Raw genomic sequence first — 12621 nt, 5'->3', positions numbered from 1 at the left:
TAGTGTTTGCAGTTTAGATGAACACCCCTCTTGGATGCCCAGGGGCGGAGTAATTTCTTAGGTTGCTTGTCTCGATGCCGTTAGATCTTTTCTTCTTTCGTACTGTTTCTAATCGTCTTCTTTTAGTATCACGTTCATTTTCCTTTTTAGTTTTTCGCGTCTTGTAAAAAGAATCTTTGATTGTTATTATAATTTTGTGTTTTCTTTTTATAAATTTGCTGTTTTTCGAGAAACAAAACTAAAATTACGATACGAGCTAATGATTATTAAGAAGTTAAAATATACATATTCACTGTGTGAAACAATTGAAATAATCTTTTGTATTTTTTTAAATGAATGTTAAGATAAAAAGAAAAGTCTAAAAAAAACCCAACAAACTATGTGATTTTGAACGATTAACTCTTTAAATTATTATTTTTGAATGAAAAACCCTTAGGTTTTTTAAAACTGGTTAAATACATCCTTATAACTTGTAAAAATAGGTTAATACGATAAAATTTTGGGAAAGTCATAAAAATCCCAAGAAATTATCTAATTTTAAATGATTAAGTCCCTAATTTTTTAAAATTTAAATCCCTAAATTTTTTCTAAAACTTTTTACCAAATAAGTTCTTGAACTTTTTTTGAACAAATAAGTCCGGAACTTTTTTGAATAAAATCATGAACAAAAATATATATACAATTTTTCTCACCGGCAATAAAATACAATGAACTAATTAAACAGAGAAAAATTATACTGTTTAGTTACTAATTCCAAAGTATACAAAAGTTATGTTTAACGTATAAATTAAGTTTTCATTAACTTGATTTTTTTACATATAAATATTTTTGTATATATCTATTTATGTTTTAAGTATAACTCTTGTATGTTTTAGAATTAGTAATGAAAATGGTATATTTTTTTTCTCTGTTTAATTGGTTCATTGTACTTTGCACTTGGTAATATAATTTTTTGTTCATGATTTTGTTTCTAAAAAAAGTTTTGGATTTATTTGTTCAAAAAAAGTTTAATAATTTGTTTGGTAAAAAGATTTAAGAAAAAAATTAAGGATTTATTTGTTAAAAAAATGAAGACTTAATCGTTCAAAATAAAAAAAAATTGTTTAATTTTTTATACTTTCTCTAAATTTTTATCACATTAAGGGGCTGTTTGGCAATTGCTGAATGGTTTGGTGCAAAATGATTAAGTGGTCAGAATGATTAAGAGGCTTTCATGATATAGTGCAAAATGAAATATAATTGTTTGATAGTTATGTACAATGAAATTATGGCTCTTAATGGTTAACGGAGATCCATGATACAAAATCATTCAGAGGGTTTTGGAACCATTAAGAGGCAGACCTTTTTTTGCTAAACAATATTCATCTCTTAACGATTCAGAGTTGCCTCTTAATAGAACTATTAAAAAGTAAACAAACAATCTCCAACTTGTTTTTACAAGTTACAATAATATATTTAACCAGTTTTAGAAAGTTAGATTTTTTAATACTTTTTTTAAAATAAATATAAAAATCCTTTCTTTCTAAAAGAAAAATCCAATCACCGAGTTGGATCATTTTCTCCGGATGATGGGGACGATTGACGGCATATGATCCACGTACCTTACACGGTTACACCTTTAACGTAACTAATGACGTCATCGTCACATACAAAAAGATTCGATATGAACTATTACCATAATAATTCATGTAACGACACAAAACAAATATTATACCAACACCTTTTTGTTATCATAATACTGGACTATATAAACATATATTTCATCCCTTTCTAACCACCCATTTCGAATTTGGAGCAAAAATTTTCACTGAGATGGGTTCGCATGATTCACTTTGATACGTAGAATCTTTTATCGGAGCTGCTGATTGCATATTGATACGTCGAGATTGGATATCGATCTTGCGACTGATAATTCTTGCAGTGATGGATCATAGATTCTCTGGTGGTATGCATGGTATGAGAGGTGAGAGGACTCCGTTGCTTAATAGGAATGTAAGTCTACATGAACTCTGAATTAGAATGTCTCATTACATTTTTCTTGTTTCCTACTTTCTATTAACTGAAATTCCTCTTCTCCTCTCAATTCTTGGCACCGTTCTTGACGGAATTTTAAATTATTGAGTTCTAATCTGTGTTTACGCATGCGTTCATTACTTAATTGGTCTGATTTGGATTTGGGTATGTTTCTATCCATATGAACATGCCTATTTTGATTCAAACCATTGTACTCCCTGTGGTTTGAATTTTAGAATCCCCTTACCTTGAATGTGTCAGTTTAACTAAGCCTTTTAGAACAAAATAACTACACAAAGTTGACTCATCTTGAATGGGGAATTATGTAATTGAAAGGTTTTGTGGTTGGTGCTGTATTTACAGGGTCTGAGGAGAAACGATCCAGAGGCAAACGGTGAGCAGGGTGATCTTGAGATTGGAGATGCTGTGCCGGTAAGTGGGTTTATCTGTCTACTTATGTTTACACACCACAAACTGTTTGATAAAATGCCTAAGTGAAAGTCAAGATAAGGTCTTTCTAACTCCTTCATGAAAATTATACAGGCTGCAAACGTGAGTTATGTCCGAGTGATCTCTCTGGTAAGTGGATTCTATTTTGTCGTTTCGTCGCTTTCAAATGTTGAATTATGTCTTGTTTTCTGAAGTTATCGGGGCTGTTAATTAATCACTTAACAGGCAAAGCCAGAGGCAGGAAGGTTGATTGTCGGTACTATCGCGTTGCTAATTGCGTCCACCTCAAGTATACTGATTGTATGTCTACATCTTTTCCTCTCTCTCTCAAATGCGCACACAAACACACATGAACCAGATGTATGCATGAAAACATCTCCTCAGCCGTTCTTTATTTTAACATAAAATCCTTTATGGTGCATAATTATAGGATATAATTATGTTATTTAGCATATAACTGTATTGTTTACATTGCAGCCAAGGTTTGGTGGGACAATAATTGATATTGTTTCGGGAGATCTCCAAACACCTGAACAGAAAAGTGAAGCTGTAAGAGAAGTCAATAAAACCATATTAGGAATCCTTCTGATTGTCATAATTGGGTATGACCATTTTATAAAGCTCAATACCTCCATTTTTTGTGTGGGATTTACTGGGTTTGTTGGATTTGGTTTACCTCCGTTTTCTGTGGAGTTAATGCAATTCAACTTAGATAGCATCTTGTGTAATTTCCAAATCAATTTTTGACTGGTTGCTGTTTTCAGTTCAATCTGCACAGCACTTCGAGCGTGGTTATTTTCTTCTGCAAGTGAAAGAATTGTTGCTACGTTGAGAAAGAATCTATTCACCCACCTTGTTAATCAAGTAAACATCACTTCCTCTTGGCAACAAAAAGGTATTTTGCCTACTTTGTAAAGGCTTCACTTACCTTACCAATTGATATTTATATCATTGCAGGAAATAGCGTTCTTTGATGTTACACGGACAGGGGAGCTCCTTAGCAGGCTTTCTGAGGATACCCAAATCATTAAAAATGCTGCAACTTCAAATGTTTCTGAGATTCTTAGGAACCTTTCTACTGCATTTATTGGGCTCGGGTTCATGTTTGCTACATCGTGGAAGCTAACATGTAAGACCACCAATTCAGAAAAAAACAATGAACTTGAATTATGTTTTTTAACAGTTCCAGTATGCCTCTTATAACTTGCTGTTATTTGCTTGTTATTAGTGCTGGCTTTGCTTGTTGTTCCGCTAATTTCAATTGCTGTACGCCAAGTTGGACGTTATCTTCGCGAAGTTTCCCACAAGACTCAAGCAGCTGCAGCTGTTGCTTCCTCGATTGCTGAGGTTTGTTTGTCCATTTTAGCTCTAATGTATTCTGTAGGAGATATTTGATTGTCATAACCCTTGGTAAATAAAACATGGATATGATAAAAACTGTTAGAAGTTGAGACTTTAGTTATAAATATCTTGGATACCATTCAACAAAACTATTAATCTTATCAAACCAAACCAAAACTAAACCAATATCATCAATTTTGTAATGAAGATGACGAGCAAGTTATTTTATATTAACAAACTTCCCAAGAATGTAAACATTCCAATTTCATGGGATATATCAGAAATGAAATTGTATTAGTTTCATCGTACATCTCAAAAAGGAGATTGTTGTACTTTCATGGGACATACCGGAAAGGAAATTGTTGCAATTTTTATGGGATAGAGGGAATATCAAGTATCAAAAATAACTTCATCTTAATGAACTTGTTCTTGCTTTGTAGGAAACTTTTGGTGCCGTGCGCACTGTGAGATCTTTTGCTCAGGAGAACTTTGAGATTTCACGCTATTCTGAGAAAGTAGATGAGACATTAAAACTTGGACTTCAGTATGCTGTGAGTACTTAATCCTCTCTCTCCCTCTTTTCACACACATGAAGCAGCAATTACTTAAATCTCTATGTTTTTCGGCTGCAGAAAGTCGTAGGTCTTTTCTTCGGAGGTCTGAATGCAGCATCCACACTATCAGTTATTATAGTAGTGATATATGGAGCTAGATTAACAATAGCAGGCTCTATGAGCGCTGGATCTCTGACATCCTTCATTCTTTATAGCCTCACGGGTACTCGAATAATAAACCAATGCCCTTTCTGGTTCCTGAAAGATAAATGAATTTGAATAACCAAAGTTTTTCTTGTGGAATTCGGTTGCAGTTGGAACTGCTGTGTCTGGGCTGTCTAGCATTTACACGGTGGCGATGAAAGCCGCAGGAGCCAGTAGGAGAGTTTTTCAGCTTCTGGATCGTGTTTCTTCAATGCCAGAATCAGGAAAGAAGTGTCCTATGGGGTTCGTTAGTAATTTCATTCATCTAAATATCTTGTCTTAGTTAATGATCTTTCCCTTCATCCAACGTTAAGGGGAAAACAGGCTCTTATGCTACTATTTTCCTAAAAAGTAACCGGAAGTTGGAATTTACCTATGAGCCCCATTGTATCAATATATTTTTGGTCATGATATTTACCCTATTGTATCATTATTAAACAGTAATTTTAGACACTTAATTGATAGTCGAGGGCTTTTATTAAACTAGTTGCATTATCTTTTTACAGTTTGTTTTTCAGATGCACAAACATAGAAGTCACTTAATCATTCTAACTACAAGTTGTATATAATTTTTCATTATAGCGATCACGATGCAGAAGTGGAGTTGGATGACGTCTGGTTCGCCTATCCTTCCCGTCCTCGTCATATGGTGCTTGAGGTAATTATATTGGCAAAAAAAATGCGTAGTTAGTTTAAAAGATGCATAGTCCATCAGATGGTTTGACATTTAAATTTGAAAATTTCAGGGTATAAATTTGAAACTGCTTCCTGGTTCGAAGGTTGCACTTGTTGGTCCAAGTGGTGGTGGAAAGGTAATACTCTTAACTAATTCTCTGTTGGTCGAATGGCAAACGTGTAATCCCCCTTCACGGAGTATAAGAACAGTTCGTTTTTTAATTGGTTCTGAAATAAATTAAAAAGATCATTAAACCCAACATTGTGCAGACAACACAACCTAGCCATTGTTAGATATTCCCTTTGGCACCATCTAGGAAGAGTTGGCGGGAGGAATGTGCTTCATTTTGAATACAAGGGATTTCATTTTAATCTCAAATTGGAAGACATTTTCTCTAATCTTTAACCTCAGTAACAACTCGTCCCACATGGATAGAAAATTAGATTTGTGAGCTCGTTCAAAGTTGTGGCTACAAATAACTTCCACCATGGTTTTAAGTTGATTTGGAGATTATTGAGATAGTCAACTAGTATTGGGCGTTACAATCTAGTAGTTGCTCCCTACGTTTTCTACCTTTCGGGCATTCTTTATGACATTTTAAATTTGGAAAATGACAACTTCTCAAGAAGTTCACATGATATATGGCTAAACACTCTTACTTTGTTTGGTTTCAGACCACCATAGCAAATCTGATTGAAAGATTTTACGATCCTGTTAAAGGAAGAATTTTGATCAACGGGATTCCTCTAGTAGAGATATCACATGAACATCTACACAAAAGGGTAACAAATTAAAGAGTCTTCTCTTGTGAGTTCTGTTTCCAAGAAACCAATTTGTATCTTGTCTAAAAATGCAGATCAGCATAGTGAGCCAGGAGCCTGTACTTTTCAATTGTTCGATTGAAGAGAACATTGCTTATGGACTCGATGGAAAAGCAAGCGATGAAGAGGTGGAAAAGGCAGCTGTACGTCCAAAAACACCAATCTTCTATTAAATGGTCAAGAAAGTAAATATTTTGGTTCTTATTAGCGGTCGTTTTGGTTGTTGATCTCACAGAAAATGGCTAATGCTCATGACTTCATATCAAAATTCCCTGAAAAATACAAGACATTTGTTGGTGAGCGTGGAGTGAGGCTTTCGGGAGGTCAGAAACAGAGAGTGGCGATAGCACGAGCTCTGTTGATGAACCCCAAAATCCTTCTTTTAGATGAAGCCACAAGCGCTTTGGATGCAGAAAGCGAGTACTTAGTCCAGGTGAATTTACTTTGTGTTTTTCAGCATCATAGAGAGATATAAACATTGGACCTAAGCTCACCTGGCTCCCGTTATTTTCTTTATAACACTCATAGACTTCGTTTACGTAGTCTTTTAGCCGTCATAGAAGGATAGAGACAAACGAGTATATCCCACCTCCACCTCCACCAGTCCACCCCCACCCCCACCTTCAGGTGGGATATGTTGGGCTCGTTTGATTTGGTTTAAAAAGATAGACACAAATGAGCCTAGAGTCACATTGTCTCACTAAGTCCATCTCCAATCTCAACACTAAAACCTACACCAAAAACACCAAATTTGATGGGCCCACCAACACTTTAAAAAAACATTAAATATGTGGATTCCATATTAAAATAATATATTTTATTATAATTTATTTTATATATGTTAATTTGTATTATAGTTAAATGGAATTGATATTAAATATATAAAAAAATAGAGTAATGGTGGGACCCAACCTTTTGCCGTTTTCAATTCACACGGCAAATATGCCATGTGAAAATCTTGGCCGGCAAAACCCCTTTTTATTTACCGGACGGTTGGAGCTTGAGAAACGGCAAATCAAGGCCGATTGCCGTGCGGTTGGAGATGCCCTAAGTTCAAAACAAAAAAACCGGCTTTATAGGATGTTGTCTAGACATCGTAATAGACAACTTTATATGACTTAATAATATAGGACCAAACAATTATGTGTCATATGTAAAGGTGTTATTATAAGTTGATTGACATTTTAGAATTAAAGTGTCTTGTTATATAAAGTATCCTATAAAAAGATGCGTTCATAGGATTCTTGTAAAAAATGTTTTATAAAAAATCTAACAAGACATTTTATTTCATAGTCCCAAAAAAACTTGTTAGGACGTCCATAAGCTTCCTATCAACTTATGTTGATACTTTTACAAAGGATGCACACTTGTTTTGTGTTATAGACTTAAGTTTTATAAAGCAGTTTCTTAGGACATTTAGACATATTTAACATCCTATAAAACAGATTTTTTTTGTTGCGGTTCCTTCACAACATACATAATTGACAAGTTTAAACGTGTTACTTTTTGGGTAGGATGCGATGGAATCGTTAATGAAGGGGAGAACGGTGCTAGTGATAGCACATAGGCTTTCAACGGTACAAAGTGCCGACACAGTTGCAGTTGTATCGGATGGAAAGATAGTTGAACAGGGGACTCACGACGACCTCCTAAGAAAGGATGGTATTTACACCGCATTAGTGAAGAGACAGCTACAACAAGGGGCTAAAACCGAACTCTAGATAGACTTCTAACTTAATAGTGATCATCTATCAAAGAATGACTCTGGTTATCAAAGGCTAGCTGCATAATCAAACAACAAATGCTCGCTAATTAAATATTTGTTCGATTAATTCAATACGCAACGTTTGGTGTACGAAACTCATGTTTCATCGGGCAACTATAAACATCGAAACTGAGATTGATGCAATTCTTCATATCTACAAGTGTTGATATGAATATCTTACATGGTTTGCTTTGTGTTTGCCGTAATTGCAAAATCTTCCTTCAACTGCTTATTCATCGAATGCAATATTGAATCATATTGACGGGTTTTGACGTATTTGCTGATAAGCACTTACAAGTCAACATTATAATTTATTTTATCGGGTAAGATTATAGTATATTAAAATGATACTGTATGCAACAATTTACCTGGTAAGCACTTACCCGGGTAAGTGTCGGCACCCTCACTTACCGAGTAAGTCTCTCCATTTTTATCATTGTTCTTACCATGTAAGATTTTTTACCCTTGTTATGTTCATCAGATAAAGAAAAGTACCTGATAAGCACTTACCAGGTAAGGGTTTAGTAAATGGCCCCTTATACTTTTTTTAAAAATTTAGAGATCAGACTTTAGATGTTGTTGAAACATTTAGTTGGGAATTAAAATATGGGAACAAAATATTGGAAATTAAGTTTGGATAAGCTGAATATTTTGACTATATATTAATAATCTCATATTTCAACTTAATTTTCAATATTTTGCTTGCATATTTCAGTTATCAACTCAAAAGATATGTGAATGTATCTCAATTTCTTTTATTTTTTTAAAAACTTGAGATTTTTAACGCTAATTTTTTGTGAATTTTGTAGTTTTTAAATAAATATAAAGATTTTTATTTAATATGTATTTTGTTTAAGATATTCCATTTGTGATTGAATATATAAAATATTTTTTAATAAAAAATTAAAAAAAATATGTGAATTACATTATATTTTAGAGCAGATTGCATTTTTGGTCCCTATAGTTTGTTCAAATATCAATGACTCCATCATAATGATTGCTAACTAACATTGTTAAGTGCATGGACCATGAGTGTTATAAAAAATAAAAAGTTAGAGACCACCGGTGTAAATAGTTTGTTTTAGAAATCAAGTCCAAAATTGAGCAAACCACATGGACCATCAATATAATTCACTCTTTTAATTATAATTAATCGACTTTGATTATCTTTTCCAATTTTGTAATGAGTTTAATTTTATTTAAAAAATAATTATTTATCAAGATTTTAAGTTCTACCAAGCGTTTTCAAGATAAAACACTACAACAAAAAAGAAATTATTGTACGTAATATAATACAATATCTTAGATCATTTGTTTATATTCTACAGTTGAAGCATAATATGTTGTTGCTGCTAATTGTTGTTTACAAGTCAGTTGATGAAAACTCAACTCAAAGATTATGACTTTGAGTTTAACATAATTCTAATCTATTACAATTCACAAAAAGTGCAATTGTCATTTCTGCAAATCAAGTGCAACATTCTGAGACAAAATATATTATTTGAAATATCATTTTATTAAAGATCATGTTGATTCTTTTAAAGAGTAGGTTGATGAAGGTCCACATACGTTCACAATGTACACAAATGAACAAGAAGAGAAACAATAATGATTGAAAGGGAACCAAAGAGAAAGACGAGACCAAATGAACGAACGACCGAACCCACAACCTCCATGGTTGCCATGATCATGGTATTCTTATCACCTGATTTCGAGTTGTTACGTTTCCCGACAATATCTATCATTCTTTTGGGTGTTTTTTCCAACTTCTCATTCTTCATCACTTTCTCCATTCTTGATCTCAACACACCTAGGTTTGCATCCACTATGTTCGACGGATTTCCTTAAAAAAATGAAACATCAGAATCTATTGTAGTTTTTTTTATCTAATAATCAAATATCTAGTATATCTGAAAGTAGAATCATAAGATTATTAGTTTTTATAAACTGATAAAGTCTAAATATGTATTTTGAATAGAAGTTAGTGATATTAAGAAACTATTACTAACAAATAAAATAACATAAATGCTAATGTATTTTTAAGAGTACTAAACTTTGTACTACTGAGATTTGTACATTTCCAATTCTCAAATGCTCCTTGGCCATGGTACAAGTCCTAAACCTTATATTTTTTTAGGGTTCCAAAGTTTTTGTTTCTGTTTTAGGCAAATAAGGGAACGATAAGTGGCTAATAAAACACGTACGAGTTTACTTATTGTGGTCAATAAGATAACGATAAGAGGTTCCAAGCTCTTATCAGTAAAAAAAAAAAATAACCTTATAAGTCTAATAGTTTATCCAATAAGACGTAAGCGGTGAATAAAAAAATGTTAAAAAAAGGACACCAAAAGGGTCTGAAACTTTGAATTTAGGAAACTTGATTTTAAACGACTTCATTCAAACAGTAATTTTGAATTTTCCTTGGTATTATGCTGGGTTCTTGAAACCTTTTTTTATGAAGAAAAGGAAAGGGAGAGAAATGAAAGAAAAGTGAAAAAAAAACTCGTATTTTTCCTTCATTTTCTTTCTCTTTCTTTTTCTTCTATTTTTTTTTTCTCAAATTCGAGAACACAACAGTAAAGTATTATTCTTGTAAAATACAGATACACAAAACACAATTATTTTAAGCATGAGTAATTATGGACACAAGTTGTCAAGTATGGACTTGTGATCGTTGATTTTTACATTAACGATTTCATAAATTACAAAAATTATTCAATTTGTTCTTGCAAACCATTGGAATGTATATTAAATACGAGTGACGATGGTTTTCGATAGTTTATAAAGCGAATTACTTCTTAATCATGAGAATATGAAGAGGGTTTCCTACCGAAAATTGGTTTTTTCCAATTCTTCTATCTCATTGCAATAAAGTTGGTTTTATAGAAAGTTAAAAATGTTTAAATGTCTTAATAGACTATATGTTCTATAACAAAGTTTATTGAACAATTTATTCTACAAATTTGCTATAAACTTGTAAAGAACTCCGAAAGCTTCTTGTAAACTCATTGTAACGTATAATTTTAATTATGATACACAATTGTTTGATCTTATAAACATAGGTCATGTAAAACAGTCTATTAGAACATGCATACATTGTTTACATCCTATAAACACGATTTTGTTACATTGTCTCTTCGATTTTGGGTGCTTGGAACTGTTTTCCACATTTACCTACTTGTTACGATCCGAAATGTTAACCACACAAATTAAAAAGAGAGTGAGTTTCAAACCTCAAATCCATAAGCTTAATTTTAAAGAGAGATTAATTTGCTTAATGCCTAAGCATAGATATATAATCACTAACACTTGATGGAAACAAGACTAGGGTTTCAAAACTCTCTCTCTCTCTCTCTCTCTATATATATATATATATATAGAGAGAGAGAGAGAGGGGTTTCCACGAAAAACTCTAAAAACATAAAAAAAATAAGAAACATCATAATAACCATTTGTATAGTATGTATATGTGCGTACAACTAATCGAAGATGTTTTCTGGTTTCTATGCATGTGTGCATGTTATGGACATATGGTTACTGGAAAAATTACTTACAAATTACTTGTATGTACATGTACATATTGTACAGATGAATGTCTACTAGAATGTTTCTCAAGAATATATGATATTATAATATAATAAAGTTTGTGGGTAAGATGGTACATGATACGTAAATTAAGTTGTTTAAATCTACGTGAAGCAATAAAGCAAGACTCAATTTAAACATGATTAGGGTTTCGAATATGGAAGCGAAAACTTGAAGAAACTAAAGGATTAATTATTTTCTTGTATATATGTAACAAAGGGAATGGTTTAAACGAGAACACTTTCATTTTACGAGAACGCGAGAACACTTTTTTACTATAGACAATCACATGTGATACTATGATTCCATCACATATGATACACATGTGATATTAAATCAGAGATGTGGACGATTTTCGATGCGATCTTGGTTGCAGGCCAAGTCGCCCTTAGACCACTAAGCCCCCTCACAAGTATTATTACATATGATAAGAGTGTTGTTGATATGATACTATAATTCATCAAGACCATCACATATGATGCTAAATCATAGACACAGACAACATTTGGCACGACTTAAGTCGTAGAACATGTCATCCATACATCACAGTGTCCCCTCACGCGTATTATTACATATAATAAAAGTGTTTTTGCATTCTTGGAGGTGTTCTCGTTTGAACCTCCACCATGAGTGAATGGTGTATATATATATAATGAATGAATGGTGTATGTATATATATATATATATATATATAATGAATGAATGGTGTATGTATATATATATATATATATATATAATGAATGAATGGTGTATGTATATACCTTCTTCATCCCTAAAGCTTTGGGATGATGTTATAACTTGAAGATATCTGTGTGTTTTTGGCTTGGAAAGCAAATTATAAGCAGTTGTGCCACTGAATGAGAAGAGACTAGAAAGAGAGGCTGAAGTTGAACCCATCATAATATGTTGTTAATCATGATGTAGATTACCAGATCAATTAATGAGTATTTATAGAGATACCAAATGTCAAATGTGGAATTCCAAACCACAAGGGTGCTGCTTGATTGGTTTGAACTTGATTTTAAAGGTCAAAAGTACTAGGAGGTGTCAGGTTCAAATCTAAGGAGGAATAAAAATCTTCTTGTAGCCACGAGGTTCAAATGCAGTGACTCCGAATTATCTGCAAAACAAATGGTCGTCTTGGAATTAGTCGACTCGCATAACGGATTGGATATCCAAGTTAATAAAAAAATTGTAAAATTCCCCACTTAC

The 12621-nt window shown here is 32.7% G+C and overlaps 1 protein-coding gene and 1 long non-coding RNA gene across 2 annotated transcripts; one reads left to right on the top strand and one right to left on the bottom strand.

Annotated features, from left to right (window-relative positions):
• Positions 1-1776: 1776 nt before the first annotated feature.
• Positions 1777-7975, top strand: LOC112524589 (ABC transporter B family member 25-like). Its single transcript, XM_025134480.1, has 17 exons — positions 1777-1992; positions 2377-2445; positions 2557-2592; positions 2689-2763; positions 2941-3065; positions 3228-3327; positions 3421-3592; positions 3692-3810; positions 4245-4355; positions 4437-4581; positions 4673-4805; positions 5145-5220; positions 5309-5374; positions 5913-6020; positions 6095-6202; positions 6295-6492; positions 7574-7975. Exons 1-17 carry the CDS (start codon positions 1924-1926, stop codon positions 7778-7780), a joined length of 1917 nt encoding a protein of 638 aa, XP_024990248.1. The 5' UTR covers positions 1777-1923; the 3' UTR covers positions 7781-7975.
• A 1349-nt stretch (positions 7976-9324) lies between these two features.
• LOC112524083 lies at positions 9325-12295 on the bottom strand. Its single transcript, XR_003070357.1, has 2 exons — positions 12171-12295; positions 9325-9667 (listed from the first exon to the last, which is right to left on the bottom strand). It is a non-coding gene; the product is annotated as an uncharacterized LOC112524083 (long non-coding RNA).
• Positions 12296-12621: the final 326 nt, after the last annotated feature.

The sequence above is a fragment of the Cynara cardunculus genome (assembly GCF_001531365.2).
Source record: "Cynara cardunculus var. scolymus isolate 2C chromosome LG 13, CcrdV1, whole genome shotgun sequence".
Classification (NCBI taxonomy): domain Eukaryota; kingdom Viridiplantae; phylum Streptophyta; class Magnoliopsida; order Asterales; family Asteraceae; genus Cynara; species Cynara cardunculus.
Note: the sequence above shows the minus strand (reverse complement) of the source record. Positions and strands in the feature narration are given on the sequence as shown.

Bases quoted from the DNA above. Each gene is read 5' to 3' on its own strand.
- LOC112524589 (XM_025134480.1), top strand. From the start codon at position 1,924: ATGGATCATAGATTCTCTGGTGGTATGCATGGTATGAGAGGTGAGAGG. The intron at 2,593-2,688 runs GTAAGTGGATTC...ATCACTTAACAG, and splicing joins ATGTCCGAGTGATCTCTCTG to GCAAAGCCAGAGGCAGGAAG. The intron at 6,493-7,573 runs GTGAATTTACTT...CTTTTTGGGTAG, and splicing joins AAAGCGAGTACTTAGTCCAG to GATGCGATGGAATCGTTAAT.